The 20,846-nt window shown below is 42.8% G+C and overlaps 1 protein-coding gene across 3 annotated transcripts in view; it reads right to left on the bottom strand.

Moving 5' to 3' along the window:
* The window catches only part of LOC147692482 (Golgi-pH regulating cation channel-like), a 543,103-nt gene that overhangs the window by 110,877 nt on the left and 411,380 nt on the right, over positions 1-20,846 (bottom strand). For all 3 annotated transcript variants that reach the window (XM_086938693.1, XM_086938691.1, XM_086938692.1), the window contains exon 13: positions 8,230-8,323. In XM_086938693.1, coding sequence (XP_086794819.1) covers positions 8,230-8,323 — 94 coding nt within the window. The remainder of the gene's footprint in view (positions 1-8,229; positions 8,324-20,846) is intronic.

Consider the following 20,846-nt stretch of genomic DNA (forward strand, 5'->3'; position numbering starts at 1 on the left):
TTACTCACACAAGCATTACTCATAGCTGGAAGTTACCTTTGTGAATAGCTCAGAAAATGTATTCATTTTATAGCATTATGCGTACCTTATAGAGAAATAAGTACTAATGAATGTAGAGTAGAAGAAACTAACTGCCTACAGACCCAGTGAATTCTTCCCCCACGCAAGTAAAAAGGGTGGACTTGTATGTATGGCACTCCTTTTCTTTCTAGACATCTCATTTTTTAAAAAAAAATTCACCTGTCTATCTCCGTGCACATTCAGACTATCTACAGTTCTGTATTCACTTGTGCGTTAGAACTACGAGTTAATATTATGGTAACCCAGTGCTTTACAAAGCATAGCTAAATGTAAAAGAGACATACATAGCAAAATTCGTCTCACAAGCAGCTTTGTTCATCATTGATGTGCAAACTATTCTCTGCATTAAAATGGCCTTCGGCCCAAGACAGTGTCATTTTAATGTGTGTACGTAAGCATTCCAGAAACATCCTAGGAATTGTCAACCTCAGTACAGATTGTCTCTCTTATTCCAGTGCCCTGTATTCTGGAACAACTGACCCTTCACAGACTATCCCAACAGGGTAATTTAGAGCCAGATATTTCAACAATGAAGTATTACTGCCACAGAGATGTTAACACTGGTGGCTTAATTGCTCATGTAGCCCTGTATCACTGAATGCATTGCTATGTATGGCTAGATGGAGAAATGGTGATCGGCATTCTAACTTAGAGGAGCGAGGGACAGGGCAGTAGAATCGGGTTGCTAACTAAATTCACAGCAATGACTTCCTGAAAGCTAGCAATTTAGAGGCATTTCAAAACAAGAAGGAGATCTGACAGTTGGTGGAGGGGAGTGAGCTGCAGACGTTCAGTTCTACTAAAAAACAAAAACTCCATTCATTGAGGGCAGACCGAACAGTGCTCAGTTTGCCATGTTCTTTATTAGGAAAAAGCAGCACACGCTGGTGGGCTTCTATCAGGACACTGATTCAGCAAATTTACTCCTCTAACTCCTCTTCTAGAATATTTGGGAAACTGCAACATCCCCCAAAACAGCCCAGGGGGCTTATTTATTATTCTACCTCCAGTCATTTATTGTGGAGAAAGTTAAAAATCCCTTATGAATCTTACAAAGGGTTGAAAAGTTATACATTTGTTTTGCCTGGAACAGTGAGAGCACCACTCAAGGCAAAAAAACACAAAGCACAAAAACACTAGGTATACCAATTTACAAGGACTGTCAAACATGTGACAAACAACTGTAGCTTCAAACAGGGTACTTTTGCTAACTGGAATCTTCCAAAGGGCTCGGCAAGACCAGAGTTGTGGCGGATCCTCCATGGGGGCGTTTGGGCGCCGCCCCACTGCTTTCTCGCCGTGCTAGAAGGCAGAAGTTCCTGGTTGAGAGAGTGGGCGGCGTTACGAGGGTAGGGGGGAGTGGCTTTCCCACTGTTGTTAATACTGTCTGTTTGGGCAGCCTGAGAGGCTGTCCAAACAGACAGTATTAAGAACAGTTGGCAAGCCGCTCCCCCTGCCCTCGAGTAACACCTCCCACTCTCCCTGCTCTCTGTATGCTGCAGCATACAGAGAGAAATGACGTGGTTGGGGCAGCCGTCCGAACCAATCATATCGCTGGGCTGTGGTGGAGGGGAGGGAGGCTGCCTTCAGCCTTCCTGCGTGACGACGAGCACGACTCGGAATTCAAAAGAACAGGACGGCGGGAGTCTGGAGTCTCGGAGTCGGAACTTGAAGGCGGGAAGACGGTAAGTTTGACTTTAATTTATTTATCCCGCTTCCCCCCCCCCACCCGTAATGCCGTCCGTGACTGATTGTAAGTGTGTTTTGTACTTTGAAATTTACATGGTGCAATTTTGACTCTGTTAGAAATTAATATTTTGGAGTAAAAAGCCCGTCTGGGGGGAGACGTCATCCCATGGACTCCTGGTTCTCATCAACACAACTCCACAGCTCTCTGCGGCTTCACCATACATAGGCCGAGTTTACTTTCGTTATTTTTATTGGAAGCCTGAATGCCTCTGCACATGTTCAGGAGAAGAGGGACACTTGTATTTCTGGAGGTGCTGCCTGGTTTGTTTGACGAGGAGGGTGTCTCTTGCCACTCGTGTGCTGTCAAACTGTGCAGGATGCTGCAGTGCACTCCAGCTTGTCTATACTGCCAGTGCCAAGGCATTTGCACTGCTCGCTGTTGATGTGTGAGACGGGAGTTTGCCCTGCTGCTGCGGGTGAGGCAGTGGATGTATGAGAGAAAGAATCTTTGGGTCAGCAGGCTTTTACATTTGTCGAACACAGTATAGTCACCACGGAGTAATATACCCCTGGGATAATTCGATTTGGTGCCTGGGTATACTTGTTTAAACACGCAAGGGTGTCTGAAATCTGACATGCCATGGGGATATACCACCTCAATCAGTAAATTAGCAGGGGTGTCGTGGTGGAAAATGTATCCATACACCTGGTTGGTTTGAGCACTTCTCATTTTGTTTAAGTAACTCTGTAGGTTTGTAGCTCGCTCATGCATCTCACAGTTCTTAGAACCAGCAACCTAACAAGTTGTTTATTATTGCTTGAAAATGCATCATATGCAGTCACTGACCATATGTCGACTTGATTTTAAATTTTTTCAGGGGGGGTGTTCAGGCACGCACGCTACGCCCCGCCACTTTCAAATGTCACCAACCGCCACTGCCAGAGTAATATTGGTTTATAAAAATTAGACCAAGGCGGTAATATGTATATGATCATAAATGAGGTGCAAAGAACAATGCAGGGTCTTATTCTTGTTGGTAGCCTCCCTAAGTAGTTTTATGCCCCGGCCAGAGCATTTAATTAACTGTGAACCCAATTGTGATATGCATGTATAGAATCCAGCAGCTTGGGAATCACCCAGTGATTCCAGAACAGAGGAGCAATGTGACTGCTTCAAACAAAACACAACCTGCATCTGTAAGCTTTGGTGGGTACGCAAAAGGGTATGCCACAATCTCTTTGGTCTAGCATGCCTTAGATTTGCAACAAGTAGAAAAAGAAAAATGGCAAGGAGGAAATAATATATATGTAAATCTACTAACTCGTAGAGAACTCCATATTACCCTACAGACCATCATCCTGTCGTTAATTCATGTGCCTTGTTCAAGCGCAAAACATCACATACCACAGACACAAATTTTTAGAACTGATTATTATTTTTTGTCATTTTCCTTTAAAACATACAGACGTACATACAGACAAAGTGTACATCACAAATCAAACAAAAGCAACAAAAATCCATAAGTTCCTACTACCCACTCATCATCTCAGGATGCTATATATTACTCGAACACTTGTACCCATTTATTTATGTTTCTTATCCCTCTTGCGTCATTTGTTAATGTGTATTTTGCTACTTGTTCTCCTCAATAGAACCTACATGATTTCCATGATTTGAACAATTGTAGTATGCCTATATTATCTTCACTCATGTAAAGCTCTCGGATACCCCCGGGTCCAGCCAGTGCTATATAAAACCTTTAAAATAAATAAATTAGAAATTCATGTAGTGTTTGCATATTAATTAAAAGCAATCCACTATGAGGTCGCCATTTAGGCACGAGATAACCACCCCTCTCACGACCTTAGTTCAAATGTGCCTTTAATCATAAACTATTTTCAATTCCTGCATAGCTGGCAAGGTTTCAAATTGCTTATGTGTGACATTTTCAAAATTTCAGTGTAATTATGAGTGTCATTCAACGACTATGAGTGACACTTTCTCGTGATCAAAATCAAGCAATGATAACAAGGAAACATATACCTTTCAGAAATTATACCCATTTATTGAGAATACCTCTTCCAAGTGCCATCACCTCCTCAGTCAAGAACCCCATCTCATGAAATCAAGAAAGTTTTACAACTCATACAACTGCTGCCTAACGGCTGTTTCATCAAATGAGGCTGTCACCCTGTCAATGGGACAAACTTCTGATTAAAAGCCATACTAGTGGTAGGAACAAGACAGGCCTTATGTGTCAATAGGGCTACAATTAAGACCAAGGTGTCTGTGGTATGGCTGGCACCTTAAGTTCCCCAATAGGCGTCCATGGAAGTTTCATAGCGTTCAGAAAGATCTCGAACTCCCAATACATTTAATTTGATTGTGTCAGTTACAATTAAACACTTTGACAACATACGAAGTGGCTGGTGCTTATACTCACTGATCAGTTCTTCTGAATCTTTTAGCCTGAGCCCCGGGCTACGTTACTGGTGCGTCTGCGACTCGCTGTGCAAGGCCGCTCGACTGTCCCCCAGGTCAATTAATCAGCTGTAAGGGATCCAGGGTGTGCCTTGCCATCGACCAGCTGAGTGGTCTTCCAAGTCCTGGCGGCCGCTGCAACCCGGTCAGTGAATGTCATCTGTCATAATCCATCACTAGCTGCCGCAGTCATCCTCGGCTGCCGGGTTCCGAAATGTTTATTTTGATGGCAGGGGAGAGGCGCTAGCATTGTATACATATAGCCCTGCAGCGTGGGCGGGCGGGCGGGCGGCCGGCAGGTGCAAGCAGCAGTGCTCTACGAACCAGCCCAGCACCTTAATTAACTATTTGCTGCAGATAGCCATACAAAATTGAAACTCTGGACCCTGCAGCCTTCTTTGGCAGCAGCAGGACGTCTCATCCCCCTTACGGTGCCATAAAGTTGTATCACATCATGATGGACGTCACATCTCCCTTACGGCACCATAAACTTGTGTCACATAATGGACGTCACATCCCCATTACGGTGCCATAAATGCTTGTCACATTCTGATTCGGCAGGCTGGCCAAAGCTGTCTCTGGAGTAGTTGTGCTCTTGTGGCGGCAGGGCCATGACGTCAGCCTGCCTGAACTCAGAGCCGCGCAGCATCGTGGATTGGAATGTGTAAGATACATTGTAGCAGTACACTGACTCTGTGAGCCTGCTCAGCTGCTGGGAGTGCTCCAAGCCTGCGAGAGCTGCACAGGCAACAGGTGCGCGCTCATTGCTGCCATACACACTCAGTTTGCAGTGCCTCTGTGGCAGGGCTAAGACTATGCATTACGCATGACAATGCATTTCAGTGCGGTGATGCGGAGCACCACACTGAAATGCATTAGTCTAACGCCGGATGTGTGATACTTGGCAGGACTGTTCCTGTTAGACTCCTCTTCTCAAAAGAGTGTTGACGCGGAAGCGTTTCGGCCGCCATTTACATCTTGTCCTCCTTACGAGGGTAAGGGAACTGACAAGACGTGGACAAAAGCGGCTAATGGTCAGCCTTCGGGGAACTAAATCAATGCCTGTAGCGATATTTCACTCCACTCGTTGTATTAACTTATATTGATGCTTCTGGTACACTAACTCCACTGTAGTAATTCATTTAAAAGCATCCCAGGCATTCCTCACTCCATTTGTCTCTTCCCAGGGCTAAATGTCAACAATGTCAAAAATGTCAAAAATTCCGCAACTACAGATTTGCAGCAAGACATCCCCGATGACTTCCAGCCTTGGCATGTATGCATTAATTCCTTGCTTGTGCTCACATTATCTGTTGCTGCCATGGCAGAGAGTGGGTGAGATAAAAAAATGGTTTACATTGTTATTGGCTCGCCATCTTTTTTTATATGCCCCTTGTAGCCCTCTGATTCCAGGGAGGGGGAGGGGAAAGGGAGTCAGCTGAGCCCCTCCATTTTGGGATGATGTGCATAAACTTAATTTTGTGATTCTCAAAGAAGAACTGCAAGAAATGTCAGAAAATGTCATATCTTTATTGGCTAGGGTTGTGTGCAAACACGGACAGTGTCTGATCAAATCCAAAAGGGGAACAATACACTCTAGCAGCCTTACATCTCTGAAGTGGTACAACTGAATGTAGAGTAGCACATCTGGAATCATGCACTAAGACCTGGGCACTAGAGAGGGACTTGCAATACTGACAGTGCATGCTACACTACTTACAGTATAGAAAACACTACTGGGTATAGGCTCCTAACAGTAAGGCCAAGCCACTGACCTAATAACAAACTAAATAAATGCCAATACTGTTATCATCAATCTCTCTTATTTGTCACAGAACATTGTAGTTAAACCAAATATGGGTCCTAGTCTTGTAATTCAGTCTGAATAAATCATTTTTTTATGTTCAAATGAAATACATTTGTTAATCAATTTATATAATTTGTAAAATTTTTCAAAACCCTACAATCATCATACAAAAACAATTTATAAAGTGAATCATGAGTAAAAGTGTACACAGTCCAAAACATTCACAGACTCCCAATCAATCAATACATTCCACACTCAAAACATTCACTCTCACACCAACAAAGAAGAATAATCTATTTACATTGAAAATTCCATAACCATATACACAAAACCATAGAAAAAGCGTTTTTTTAATACTGGTGTTTAAAAAAATATATATAATATGTATTTGTAGATCTTATGGCGTATAAACTAGCGGTCTACACGTTTCAAACTCCAAATTGGTTCGGAGTTCTCATCAGAACCTCACAGTTCTTACTGAAAAAGAGCCTCATCAATCAACCCGATGTGGAATAATACAGCCCACGCCTTATGGGCGCCTCTGGGAGATGAAATGTGTGCAGGAGCTTCTTCACAACTTCTTTTTGTCTTGTCGAAACAGACTCACAGTGTTTCCTTCTTGGTGAAGTCTGAGTGCATGTCTTAATCACCAATGCGGGAAGCATTCGGGAGTTCGAAACGCGTAGACCGCTAGTTTATACGCCATAAGATCTACAAATACATATTATATATTTTTTTTAAACACAAGTATCAAAAAACGCTTTTTCTATGGTTTTGTGTATATGGTTATGGAATTTCTAATGTAAATAGATTATTCTTCTTTGTTGGTGTGAGAGTGAATGTTTTGAGTGTGGAATGTATTGATTGATTGGGAGTCTGTGAATGTTTTGGAATGTGTACAGTTTTACTTATGATTCACTTTATAAATTGTTGTTTTTGTATGTTGATTGTAGGGTTTTGAAAAATTGTACAAATGATATAAATTAACAAATGTATTTCAATTGAACATAATAAAAAAATGACTTATTCAGACTGAATTACAAATCTAGGACCCATATTTGGTTTAACTCCAATGTGCTGTGACAAATAAGAGATTGATGATCACAATATTGGCATTCATTTAGTTTGTTATTACACTACTTACAGGGCACCATTTAATCAAGGTCACTGTTGGGGCTATATAGCAATAAAAGTGTATTTCTGGAGTAAATAGACTGCTGGTGACATTGAGAACCGATAGGACACTATGCATTCAGAAAGCAACATAAGGCACAGCGAAACAATACAGGAGCGAGGGATTTTAACACCTTGTGCGCTAGCAGTTTTCCCGCTGTGCGCTGGGTTTTTGAAAAACCCGCGTTACATGACGAGCTCAGCTCGTCATGAGTGTACGAGAGGCGTAACTCATGACGAGCTGAGCTCGTCATGAGCATAGAAGGGGCTATGGGGAACTTTAACACTGGAAGAGCCCTCCTGCAGGGAAGATGAATGCATTCACCTTTACCAGTATGTCTGCAGTTTGATGCATCTTTTATGTGTAGGAAAGTGCCCCTTTTTGACATGGTCACCCCCACTATTATTTGCCTGGTATCTGAAGCAATTCTGACAGAAGTGCACTGGGTTCCTGCTAACTAGGTCCCCAGTGCCAGATATCTTTCCCTAAAACTGTACAAATGTTGCCCCAAATGGCAATACCTTAAGCACCCCCTTTAAATCCCTAGTAAATGGGACCCTGGTACCTGGGCAGGGAGGCTGAAGAGGGTACCTAAGGGCTGCAGCATGTTTTGTGCCACCCTAAGAGACCCCTCCGTACCCCTATGCAATCGTGCAAATTGCCATTGCACAGGAGTTTCACTGGAACCTTTGACTCTTAAACTGAATGCCACGGTGGGCAGAAAATTAACAATAGCATCTTGTTGAAATGCACTTTGGTGTTCCAATCACCTTCTGAAGAGTTCCAGTAACAGACACGTTTGACTCTCTACCATTTCTCGAAAGGCTATAATTTGACGAGGCATATGAGTGTGTGAAAAATTAAAACAGCATAATTTCATGCACGGATTTCTATATAACTGTCACCAAATTGATTGGTTTCAATTGCACTGAGGGCACTTTTTGGCTACACAAAGTCTGTGTCCAAATACTTAAACTATCAAGTTTTGCTTCTTACCGATTTCACCCGGAGGATTCCCTCAATGATAGAGAATAAAAGGTAAAGCATCCCCACACCCAGCACTCTGTTCAGAAGGACACCAAGCCGTGGCCTGCAGAAGAAAAAACACATGAATTTATAACATATCCTGCACTCTTCTTTTCCCAAACAACATATCACCATGTGGTACATTTTCCCTTCCACTGGGCACATCACAGTGCAACGATATTTTTATTCTCTGAAGAGGTTTAATTTACATAAACTGAATTAAAAATAAAAATAGGATTGACAAATTCATAATTACTGGACTAGGACTGACAGTTTATTTAAAAAGGTCAAATTCACAAATTTGACTTTCTATCCATCCAAAGTAAGTTTTTTAAATAAAGAGAGTTGAAAGTATATTAGAATATTTTATGCATTTGATAACTGTGCAATCATTTTCTATTAAGGGAAAATTTAATCGTTCAGTATAATCTCTTAAACAAGTTCTAATTCGTTTCACCGACATATAACATGATTGAGCATTCCAAGATGTTCTGCACATAATTGGCAGTTACTGTCCTCGATTTCCTTTCCATCAAAGAGACCAGCAATAGCTACTAGGAGGTTAGTTGAACATATAGCTCCATTTTCTTTTCTTAAAGTTTTTATAGTTTTTTTTTTACATTGTACAAAAATACACTTTGACATATAACAGATATCTCGTTTCACTGACATTCGCATTGGGGCATGCTTTCTGCTGTGGCGACTTTGTTTAACTGTTTGATCGCCCTTTAAGCTAGCGTACATATAACATGGAGTATGTGTCGAGATACTTTTTGTTCAATTACCCATTGTAACATATACCATTACGAATAACATGTAAGCGTTTGGCTGCTGTTTTTGTTGCTGACCACCGTCCTCTGGGTGCGATTCCCACTAGTATCTTTTCTTTAAACAGTTTAAGGGGGTTTGTACAGGTTAAGAAATTTGTCTAAAGTGGACCACATCCCTCTGTTGGGATTCCTCCAGGATGTATGTCTTAGTGCGGTGTTGTCCGCCCCTCTGAGAAACGTCACCCAATTTAACCAGCCTATGAAGGTGGCCTTGGCGGTGTTCTTCCAATTGGTTAGCACTGTTTTTGTTGCGGTCGTCAGGAGGAAGTCTAGAAGGTTTCTGTCTTGTTGTGTGGCTATGTTAGTTGTGATGTGAGCTGTGGTTATAGTGGCAAATTCCCGTTTTAGAGTGCAGCATTAGGCTTTGTTAACGAAGTCGAACACCTTTCCCCAGAATTTGCTGTCCTTACTGCAGTAGAAGATGAGGTGTGCGGGGGTCCCCTTTATCTGAGCCGCAATTCCAGCAGCAGTCATTATCTCGCAGGCCTATCGATGCTAGGCAAGCTGGTGTCCAGAATGCTTGGTGTAACAGCCAGAACTTCGTCTGTGCTAGCACAGGTGATATGTTTTTTTGAAGGGGCCGCCCACATGGTTTGTAATTCTTGTTCAGTGAGTTTGGAGCCTATCTGTGTTTCCCAGTAGCTAGTGTTCTTTGCTTTGAGTTTGTACAGGTGAGAGACTTGGTGTCCTGTCTTATTTATGTTTTCCATATACTGGAAGATTGAGGGTACTTGCTTAGTTAATTTTGATTTTGTGATGGCTGTTTTGATAGCTATGAAGTTTTATAACTCCATGTCTGGGAGGGCGTGGCGATTTTTCAGGCTGTTGAAGGTGTGGGGAGATCCTCCCTCAGCTGTGCTGGGTACGAGAATCCTAGCCTTTTCCATGACGTTATGTTGAGGGGATTCCCCTTATATTTGATCTTGGAGTTTGCCCAGAGTGCCTTCCACATCGAGTTTTTAATGCTCACCTCGAGCTTCCGGTCAACTTTGAGTAGGGCTTGTTTGGTGATCTTGAAGATCGGGTTCCCTTTTTGTGTGTGCTTGTTGGCGGTGAGGAGGGCTAAAGGCTCTGTGTTGTTCAGGATGGCTCTCTCCAACAATAGCCAGATGGGTGTGTATTGCTGTTTCTGAAGTACCCAGTGCATCCCTTGCCTGGCTATAAAGGCAGTCTGGAAGGTTCTCAGGTCCGCCACCTTGAGCCCACCCAGCTTTTTTTCTAGTCTTAATTTCGGGAGGCCTATTCTCGGTTTTTTGTCTTGCCAGATGAATTTGTTTAGCATACGGTCTATTTTCCTGTGGAAGTCGTCTGTGAGGGCTAGGGGTAGCATGCCTGCGAGGTAGTTTACTATGGGGGTAATCTTCATCTTTACTATGTCTATTCTACCCCACCAGGTGATGAACTTGAGTGACCAGTTTTCTAGTAGCCCTTTGATCTTTTCTAGGGTCATTTTCTCGTTTTGTTCCAGGGTGATTCTTAGGTTTTCCCCGAATTGGATCCCTAGATATTTGACTGACCCCGGTTGCCATGCTAGCCCTGAATCTCCTATTACCTCTTTGCTTGTGTATATGTTCAGTGGCATGCATTCCGATTTGTCTTTGTTGAGTTTGTATCCTGAGTATATAGCGTATTTGTCTATTGTGCGCATGAGGGCTGGTATGGAGTTAGAGGGATCTTTAGTTGTTATCAGTAGGTCGTCTGCGTAGGCTGCTAGTTTGGCTGTGGTGTTGTTAATGTTTATGCCCGCTATGCTTCTATTTGCTAGAATGTCTTTGATCAGGGGTTCGAGTGCTAGTAGGAACAGCAGGTGGGAAAATAGTGGGCAACCTTGTCTCGTCCCTCTCTGGTGGTTAAAAGGGGCAGAGGTTGTTCCGTTGATAGCTATCTGTGCTTTAGGGCATTTGTACAGTGCCATGACCATCCTCGTGAAGCTATCTCCCAGGTTGTATGCTTGCATGCTCTTTTCTAGGAAATGCCAGGAAACCCTGTCAAAGGCTTTTTCTACGTCTAGCGTAATCGTTACAGCCGAGTTGTGTGATTTTGAACAGTGCTCAATGACCTGGCAGAGGAGCCTTGTGTTGTCGTGTGACATGCACGTTTTTAGATAGCCTACCTGAGTGTTACCAATTAGCTGTGGGAGCACTTTGTTTATTCTTGTGGCTAGGATTTTGGCTTACAGTTTGCAGTCTAAGTTTATAAGTGAGATGGGGCGGTAGTTTTTCGGCCACTGTGGGTCTTTACCTTCTTTGGGTATGACAATTATGTTGGCTTGTGACATTGATTCTGTTACTACCCCCTCCCCTCCGCAGTGGTTAAATACTCTATTCAGGACCGGTAGAAGCTGCTCTGTGAAAGTCTTGTACAACGGTGCTGTGTATCTGTTTGGACCTGGAGCTTTGTTGTCTTTTAGGGCCTTAAAGGCATCCGTGACCTCAGCTGTTTTGATGTCCTGAACTAGCGCTTCTGCTTCTTCTGTTGTTAATTTTAGGTAGGTTTAGGCTTTCTAGATAGGCTGCGCAGCCTTCTTGATCCAGGTTTTCGTCTTTTTTATAGAGTTCCTTATAGAAATCCATGAACGTATGATGGATATCTTTGTGTCGGGTGTGCGTTTTTGTCTGTGATTGCGGGGATATAGTGTTGTCTTTGCTTGTGCTTGAGGTATGATGCAAGAATTTTCCCTGCCTTATTAGCTTCACATAGGTTGATTTGTTTGTACTTTCTTATCCATAGCCCAGCACGCTCGCTAAGGATCCTGTTGTATTCGTATTTTTTCCCTGTTAGTTCTGTCAGTGCGGCTGAGTTTGTTGTGTCCCCAATGTGCCTCATTTCTAGTTGTTTGATGTCTTTTTCTACCTGAGTTAGCTGAGCTTTTGCTTCCCTGTCTCTTCTGGCTTTGATTTCTATTAGCGTACCTCTTATAGTCGCCTTAAAGGCATCCCAAAGGATTTTTGTATCTACCCCAGGTGTGTTGTTTTCCCTGATGTAGTCCGCTATGGCCTTCTGGATGTTGCATTTGTCTTCTTGTTTTGCAGTGGTTATGTTATTGAACCGCCATCTGCGTGTGATGTGCTCATTGTGTCTCCCTGTGAGGTGTAGGCTAATGCAGGAGTGGTCTGAGATAGTTCTGGCTGCGATATTTGTGTGTTCTATTAGGTGTGTGTGTGAGCCTGAGATGAGAATGTAGTCTATTCTACCTTTAGAAATTGTGTGGGTTGGAGTAGAAGGTATAGTCTCTGGTGTCGGGGTGTTGTAATCGCCAAGGGTCAGCTAGGTCGAATCTATTGCATGTTTGTTAGCGTATTGTGGGAGGAAGGTGTGCGTACTTGGGACCTTGATTGTCTGTCTAGGGTCTGGTTTAGAGCTAGGTTGAAGTCGCCCTCCATCACAGTCATGTCTTGAAATTGATTGGCTTCTAGTTCTCTTGTTATCCCCTCCCAGTATGTGGTGTCGTCAGTGTTTGGTGCGTATATGTCTGCAACTAGCATTGTTTCTTCACCTCTTTCCAGCTGTGTTATCAGTAATCTCCCTTCGTCATCACGCCGCTCTTTCTCAATGGTTACATTTAATTTGCTGTTAATCAGGGCGACGACTCCTCGTTTCTTGCCTACCGCTGGTGAGCAGGCTACCTGACCAATCCATCTAGCCCTGAGCTTTTCTGCTTTTGCTGTGGAGAGTTTTGTTTCTTGTAACAGGATAATGTCCCCTTTAGTCTTGGCCAGGTAGTATATACTTACCTTCTCTTGATTGGGTCGTTAAGACCTTTAACGTTGAGGGAGATAATCTGTAGGCCACTTGACAGTGTATTGTTGCTGGTCATGTTGTGGGTCATGGTTTATAATTCAAGGGGCTCAGCCTGGGCTTTCCTTGGGAAACTTTACTACCACATTTGGGCTTTTGTGGTCTGTCTGCATGCGCAGAAATCGTTGGGTATGGTGTTATGCCTGGTACGGACGGTCTGCCTGAGCGTTTGATGCGTATCGAGGCGAAGACCAGGACAGGACACACTGGACGAACATCTTCAACAAGACGAACATGACAGACAAAAAACTCCTCTCCCTGCCCATTTCTCCCCTCCCTCTGCGTCGTACTGTAGACGTGCAACAGCAAGGTCCCTCCCACCTCCTCCCCAGGATTAAAAGGTATTGTAGTAGTTATACACAAATTTCTTGTTTAAAATTCAACAGTGTGCAGCATTAAAGGATATGTGTATAGTTTATGTGGCTTACTATTTCAGTTATGTATTTCTTACCCCTTCCAAACATTCCAACTTCTCATGGTTTAGTCAATTGACCAGTCAGTGATGGGTATTTACTTTTGACTGCCAATTGTAAACTAAAGGGCATGTTTGTGAAAGGATGCTTAGTTGGGGATTCATGAACAAACTTCAGCAAATTTGAAAGACTGCACAATTTCCAGCTTTGAAATTCATTTTGGAGAATAACAATGTGAACTGTGGCAATGTAGGAGAGAGGCTACAAGAAGATTCATGCTGCACTTATTAATTTATTTTTCTCTATATTGATAGCCATTGAAATGCATACGGGGTAGCATTACACCGACTCCCTAGAAATCACCACAGCTTACCATGTACTGATGATCCTGTGTCCATCTGCCTGTGTCTGGTGCATCCAAGGCTAGCTATAAAGAAGTCTTTGCTACTACTTTACTCTCTTGCACCAGCGCTAATCCCCACTTCTGGAATTGCTCCGGGAGATGTTTTAGAAGTTCTTCGACTGCTTCCCAGTGGCTGTGGGTGTAAAGAACGAGGAGTGCATTTGAGTTTGCGTTTGTCCACTGTGTCGAAGCCCCTTTCTCAACTTTTTGGCCTGGTATTTCCACCCTCTTGCTCTCCTTCTCAGAAGGGGGGCCCGTGAATGTTGGTACGTTTGCCCTCTTCCTTATTGTGGCCACAATGATGGAGTCAGTCACTGAATTCTCCTTGATGTATGTCGGGGCTTTTGAGGAGTGTTTGTATTTCTCCTCAATTCTTGTGTTACTGCCTTGCATAATGCTGGTTCCTTGAAAGCTTCTCTTCATTGATCCAGGATGTTTGGCAGCATGGGGAGGTATTGATTCCTGCTCTGGGATGGTAGAGGAGTCTCCAGTAGGAAGCAGGACTTGTCTCCTGTTCTAGCTGTACCCTGTATCTCTCTCCATGACTGCACTGTACATAGCAATGTTGTTGGGCGATGAAGACCTCAAGGGGTATGTACCGATCGACTGCTCCAGGGAGACTGCCTCTAGGTCTTGTCACTGTTTGTTGAAGCTTTCGGCGTCTTGGAAAATATCTTGGTCTTCCGTGTCTTTCTCATCATAGGGGAAATAACTCAGATCCCCCTTCTTATGGTCAGGAGTTGGCAGACGCTCGAGCGCGCCGTGCTCTTCGTCCACTCCTACAGGCTTCAACAGAATCCTGTATTTCCTCATCGGGGCATCAAAATCTTTTTTCTTTTGCAATTTTTCTGCCATTTCTGCCTTGATTGGTCTTTTCGTCCTCACAATTTTGAGGGTTTGATCTTCGACATCTCTGGTTGTCAGCAGCCTTTTCCTCAAGTCCTGCATGGTTCAGACTCCTTGGCCTTTTACTCAAGCCCCTCACATTTGCGGTCTCCTTGGGCCTTTCTTTCCTTCTCTTCTTTGTCTTTCGATCGCGACGCTGAAAGTTTTTCCAAGAGCCAATTGCCATTGGTCCCTCATTTTCAGAACCCGTCGTGCTTTGTCGCAGAGGCAGTATTATGTAGTTTTGAGTCAGAAATGTTTTGATCTGTCCTCAAATGTTGCTTGGACGTAACATGGCTCCGCTTTTGAGGATATCCCCACTCGCACTTCTTTGTTGACTGCTTGGTCTCTGCTTCGCCAATCTCCTCTATTTAGGCGTCAGATCCCTCTACCTGTGCTACTTCAATCTCCTCAAAATTGTCCTCTTCCTCACTCGACAGTATGAGTTCTCTCAGCAACGAGTCTCCCTTCTCTAGCACCTGCTTGCTTGTGTGGTGTTCTGGTCTTCGTTTTTACCTTGTTCTTGGGTCGTAGCCCTGAACTCAGAGCACACTTTGCAGGTTTTAGTATCATGGTCCCTCGGCAGAGGTTGCAGACCTTGTAGTTGTCTTTCCATGCAAATCTTCGGTGGCACTGGGGCAGAACCTAAAGGGTGCATTATCCATGTCCCTGAGAGGTTCTCTCTCCTTTCCTGTGCATTCTCAAACTGCCTGGTCAACAACTTACGCAGTCTTCAATGTCCCTCTGTCACATTTTTAGGTCTCGCCCTGCGATTGCAGGCCAAAGGCCTGCTGTCGCAGAGCGAGACTATTGCTATCATTCCGGTTTTCAGGGACTCAAGGGGAGAGGACAACAGACTGTCACGCGCACGCAGCATCAGCCTGCCGGGATCAGGTCGCGCGCGTCAACACGCGCTTATTCTGGCAGGCTGTTAACAACATGTGCAAACACACATACAGCCCCCTCCCCCGCATACACACACACACACACACGCACGCACACACATACACAGAGAACCCCCCCTTACACACATCACCTACCTTGTCTCGGCGTCTTCGCGCTCCCTTACCCCCGCTCCTCTGGTGCGCGCGCACCACTGGTTTCGATTCCCGAGTCGGCTCCTCTCTGGTGCGCGCGCACCACAGGTTTCTATTCAGTGTTTATTTCAACAGCCAATCAGGAGGCAGAACTCCTTGAAGATATGCTCCCTCTCTGGTCCGCCATCATTTGAACTGCACGGTGCGTCGTGCACCCCAGCAAAAACGGCAGCATGGGCCAATCACCTTTGTTGCTTTGCTTATTATGTCCGTAGGCAGCTTTTGGTTATGCAGCCCGCGTCACATACAAAGACACCCATGCGAGTACTTTAAACGTGACTTGTTGTACCAAGCTTTCAACTTCTTTTGTAATCATATGCATTATTTGCAGCTGCTAAGCAATTTATCATGACTTTTGTGGTGTACTTGTAAATATGGCTATTTCTAAATGGGGTCCCTTGACCTACCTGTAAAAGCTATAATTTCTTGCGAGTTTATTTGCAAAATCGTGCCTTAAAATGCATAATTTTCATACTTTTTCCCTTTCAATTACTGTTGGTAGTTAATATCAGCTGCTCCGCTTCAACCGTAATTTCCACGTGGTGTTTTTCACTTGTGAAGCACAATGCTGCAGGACTGATCTGATTTTTGCCACGGCTGCGTAGGATTCCCAGTTTAACCCCAAAAGTCCTGCCAGCCTTTATTGCCCCCAGAGGCAGGTGACTGTTACCGCACAATGAGAGTTGGCAAGAGACTTTAACTGCAGCCAGTACTAATTCAGTGGAATCTGTGGAAATCACCAGGGTGTTGCATGTGCATATAGAGCACCCAAATCTGACATTTGGTTTATTGCTGCACCCAAGGAACATTTACAACACCCAGAGATGTATCCGAGATATTCGAATATTGGAATGTGGAGTTCGTAGTAAGGGCATAGAGTGGGAAAGGACCAATAGGGACTTCTGGCCTCTGATTCACCATTCCAATGTTTGTCCTTCAGTTGTTTTTTTGCTAATTTAGAACATTCCTCCCTCTGAGTGGCCTGGTCTGATAGCACTATTATCACTATAGCCCACCTGGCTGGAGATATGTTTGTTGTTCGATGCCCTATCCCGTAGTAGACCTTTGCCTTCGGCTTGAGCCTATAACTTGGAGAGGGTATTTAACAACCAGTATACACCCAATACCAAGAGAATTGTGGGATGTTTTTAGTTGGGTGGCTTATAACCTGTCCCAACATAACACAGAACATATTCAAATTACAATATCCAATCAGTCCATAATCTGTATGCTGGTAACCCTCATGTCCTATATAATAGAATTGCCAACAGTGACCACCTATTGGTCAAATATGTTCTCTCAATGTTTCAAGCTTTATTACAAATGTAACAAAAACATGTTAATATTTCACTTCTGTTTTAGGACTTTTGTAACAATAAAACACACAAAACATAATCTTCACAAGTTATTTACAAAAGTTTAAGCTATTGCCATTATAAATTACAATACCTTTTATTTAAGTATTAATTATGTAAAAAAAAATTAAAAGCCATTGTTATTTGTAATATCAATACATGTAAGTCACGTAAATACAACACATATTGCATTACAAGTGCTATATGTGTCACATTTGCGAAAATTATAACTATTGGCATTGTAAATGACAAAACTATTAATTTTGCTATTTTCAAAAAAAAAACGTAAGTAAAAAATTTGTCATTTACAATTCCAATAGCTCAAACTTTCCTAATGCGAGACCTATTGCATTGCAAATGCTTGTTTAGTGTTGTTGGGGTTCTCACCTGCTGTTGATTGCTTTCTCTGTTTCTCTGATCAACAAACTGTAGGTTTGTGGAGAAACTTTTCTCTACACCTTCGGAGCTTCAGCAGTTGCTCCCAGACAGAAGAAAAAAATAATCTGAAGATGGCGACCATGCTCTGAGGTTTCCGGGCACATATCTGACATCACAGGACAAGGGCACAACACTAAATGGCTACATACCATGCCCAACAACAACAACAAAAAGGAGAAGAAAAAGGACTAACAAGAAGGGTTCAGACTCAACCAGTAAAAGTTGGAATAATGCACTGCATGTGACTCTAGAAAGGGATTCATGCTGCAAAACCAGACTTACTGAAATGTTTCCATGCCTATGGGTTCCAAACTAAAATACTCAATTTTGCCCACTGCCTATTTGACTTTGAAAGATGAAAAAATCCAACAGTTGAGAATAGATAAAGGTATTTGTAAAGATGATCCAAACTCCAATGTTTTGAAAGAAGAAATGTATCTTTATTGGTCATAAGTATAGTGACCTCCAGCTCCTTCCCAGCATCTTCAGTACTGACCACAATTCACCAGATAACATTCTAAGCACCTAGCAACATCATGAGATTCTAAGGAGGAGAAATCCTAACACATTTCCCCCATCACAATATACAAAAACAATAGATAAGTTAAATTGACAATTTAACAAGAATAGAATAAACATGAAATACAACTCTCTACGGAGCCGGACACTTTGCAACATTACCACAGCTCCAAGCAGAACCATCAGATAATATGAGAACATTTTTCTTAACACATTTTACACGTTTGGGCTGAGAAAATTTACTATCACCCTTAATAACAATTCCCCCTTTTCTAACCACAACCCAATCACCTTCCTTGAAATCACATTCTCTCACCTTCATCCTCAAATTGTAGTTCTTTGCTGAATCAAACTGTTGTTTTTCTACACCACACTTGACTTTCGCACGGTCAACCCACACACACTCCTTACTCTTGAGCCAACCTGGAACTTCCTTCACCCCAGGCTCACGCCCCTTCAAAGAAACAAAAGGCGAGACACCAGTAATAGAATGTGGCATAACCCTGTAAGACCATACCATCTTCTTGAGTTCATCAGACCACAACAAACCATTCGCCAATGATAGCTGAATGTTTTCCATCAATAACCTGTTAATCCTTTCAACTAGACCATTGGCCTGTGGCCTGAACACCACCACTCTTTCATGACAAATTCCTATCTTATCTAGAAACTCTCATTTGCCTTGACACCAACTGCACTCCATTATCAGACACCAACGTTTTCGGAATCCCCTCATTCAAAAATGTTCTCTCCAAAAAATTAATGACTTTTTTGGTATCAATACTGTCAGTAGACTCAACCACAAACCACTTCGAATGGTAATCAACAAGAACCATTAAAAATTTACTGCGAACACCCAACCTAGAAATCGGTCCAAGAAAATCAATCCCTAATTTTTCCCAAGGACGAGCTGGAAAATCAACACAAGAAAGAGGGGGTTGTCTAAACAATTTTGTCTTATCACTCCCTGCACAAGCATAGCAGTTTTTCACAAGTTCATCAATTTCACCATTCATGCCTGGCCACCAAAATGACTCACGAATCCTCCTCTTCGTCATATTCCTTCCCAAATGACCTTCGTGAGCTAGACTCATAATTTTGGATCTAAGTTTCAATGGTGGTACCAACCTACTCCTTCTCCACAGTTTGTTTTCACAAACACTTAACTCCCCTTCCACATGGTAAAAACTTTTAAGACGACTATCAGAACAAGAATCATTAGACCAACCTACAGAAACACACTTCATGACACTGGATAAAAGTTTGTCATCAGACATTGCCCTCTCCCACTCTCTCAGCACCATCACAAATCTGGGACAACACAGCCCCGATTACCACAGCGCTAGCATCAGTGGTAACTAAAGTCTTGGCTTTCACATCAAAGTGACCTAAGGTTGGTGCGTGTAAAATTCCACTCTTAACAGACTTGAATGCACCCTCACACGCCTCATTCCATACAAAAGTAACACCATTCTTCATTAACAACCTCAAAGGTTCAACCATATCAAAAAATCCCCTGATAATTTTAGAACAGTATTCAGCTAACCCTAAAAAGGATCTCAACTAATCCTTATTAGATGGAGTAGGAGCATCATTAATTGCAGATATGATGCTTTTCTTTGGCTTAATTCCCAAACCAGATATTTCATGCCCTAAATATGTTACCTTATCTCTCTTTAGTTGACCCTTATCCTTTTTGATTGTTAAACCATTCTTTTCCATCCGCTCCAAAACTTCAATCAAGACTTTGTCATGATGATCACAATTCTTACCAACAATAAGTACATCGTCTTGGAAAAATAATACGTTCTCCATCCCCTGGAGAACCTGATGCATTACTCTCTGGAACACCGCTGAGGCAGATGCCAGACCAAAAGGCATCCTACAATAACGGTATGCTCCCAGCGGTGTTACAAATGAAGTAAGATGTCTAGAATTCACATCCAGATTCGATTTGGTGGTAAGCTGAGGACATATCAATCACGCTAAAAATTACTCCACCACCCATGGCAATCAGCATTTCAGAAATGTTGGGTAGTGGTTGTCTATCAACCCAGATGTTTCTATTGAGGTCGCGTAAATCCACACAGAGCCGAATTTTGGCTCCCCCATCCTTGGGCGCGACTACAATAGGCGCAAGCCACTCAGAAGCCTCAATGGGCTCAATCATTTTTAACTTTAAAAGCTTGTCTAATTCCTCTTGAAGAGGACCCCTCATCAAATACGGTACATTTCTCACTTTATGTACTACAGGAATTGCATTGTTTTTGATGATGATTTTGTGAGAAAACCCCTTCAACTTCCCAAGATCCTCAGAAAAGACATTAGGAAATCTCTTCATACCATCAATCTCAAAAGCATCAACATTGAGTATGACTGAGACTGAGACTGGATCGGCTGCATTGGGGTTTAAAAGAATTCCAAGGTCTTTCTGGTGACGCCATCCAAGTAAGTTTGAACCCTGCTTTGTTAGATAAACTCTACCAAATACTTTTCGATGAGAAAAAGTAATGACCATCCATTTAAGTCCTAAAATATCAATGGTCTTCCCACTATATCCCACTGCTTTGATGTCAGGAACATCCCAAAAACCAATATCACACTCATCACCCCACACTTTCACATACATTTCTTGAGATAACAGTGTATAAAGACTTCCAGAGTCAATCAACATTTTAACATCCTTCGTACCAGGATACTTAAGATCTCTACAATCAAAATTATTAAGACAAAGTGGCTTCTCAAGTTTGTCTGAGCTCTCAGTAGCTACGTCAAGAAGTTTAGAAACTTTTAGAACACTACTACATTCTACGCTTAGAGAAGAATCTTCAGAATTATCCACTAAGGAT

This window comes from Lissotriton vulgaris, chromosome 9 (assembly GCF_964263255.1).
Source record: "Lissotriton vulgaris chromosome 9, aLisVul1.2, whole genome shotgun sequence".
Taxonomy (NCBI): Eukaryota; Metazoa; Chordata; class Amphibia; order Caudata; family Salamandridae; genus Lissotriton; species Lissotriton vulgaris.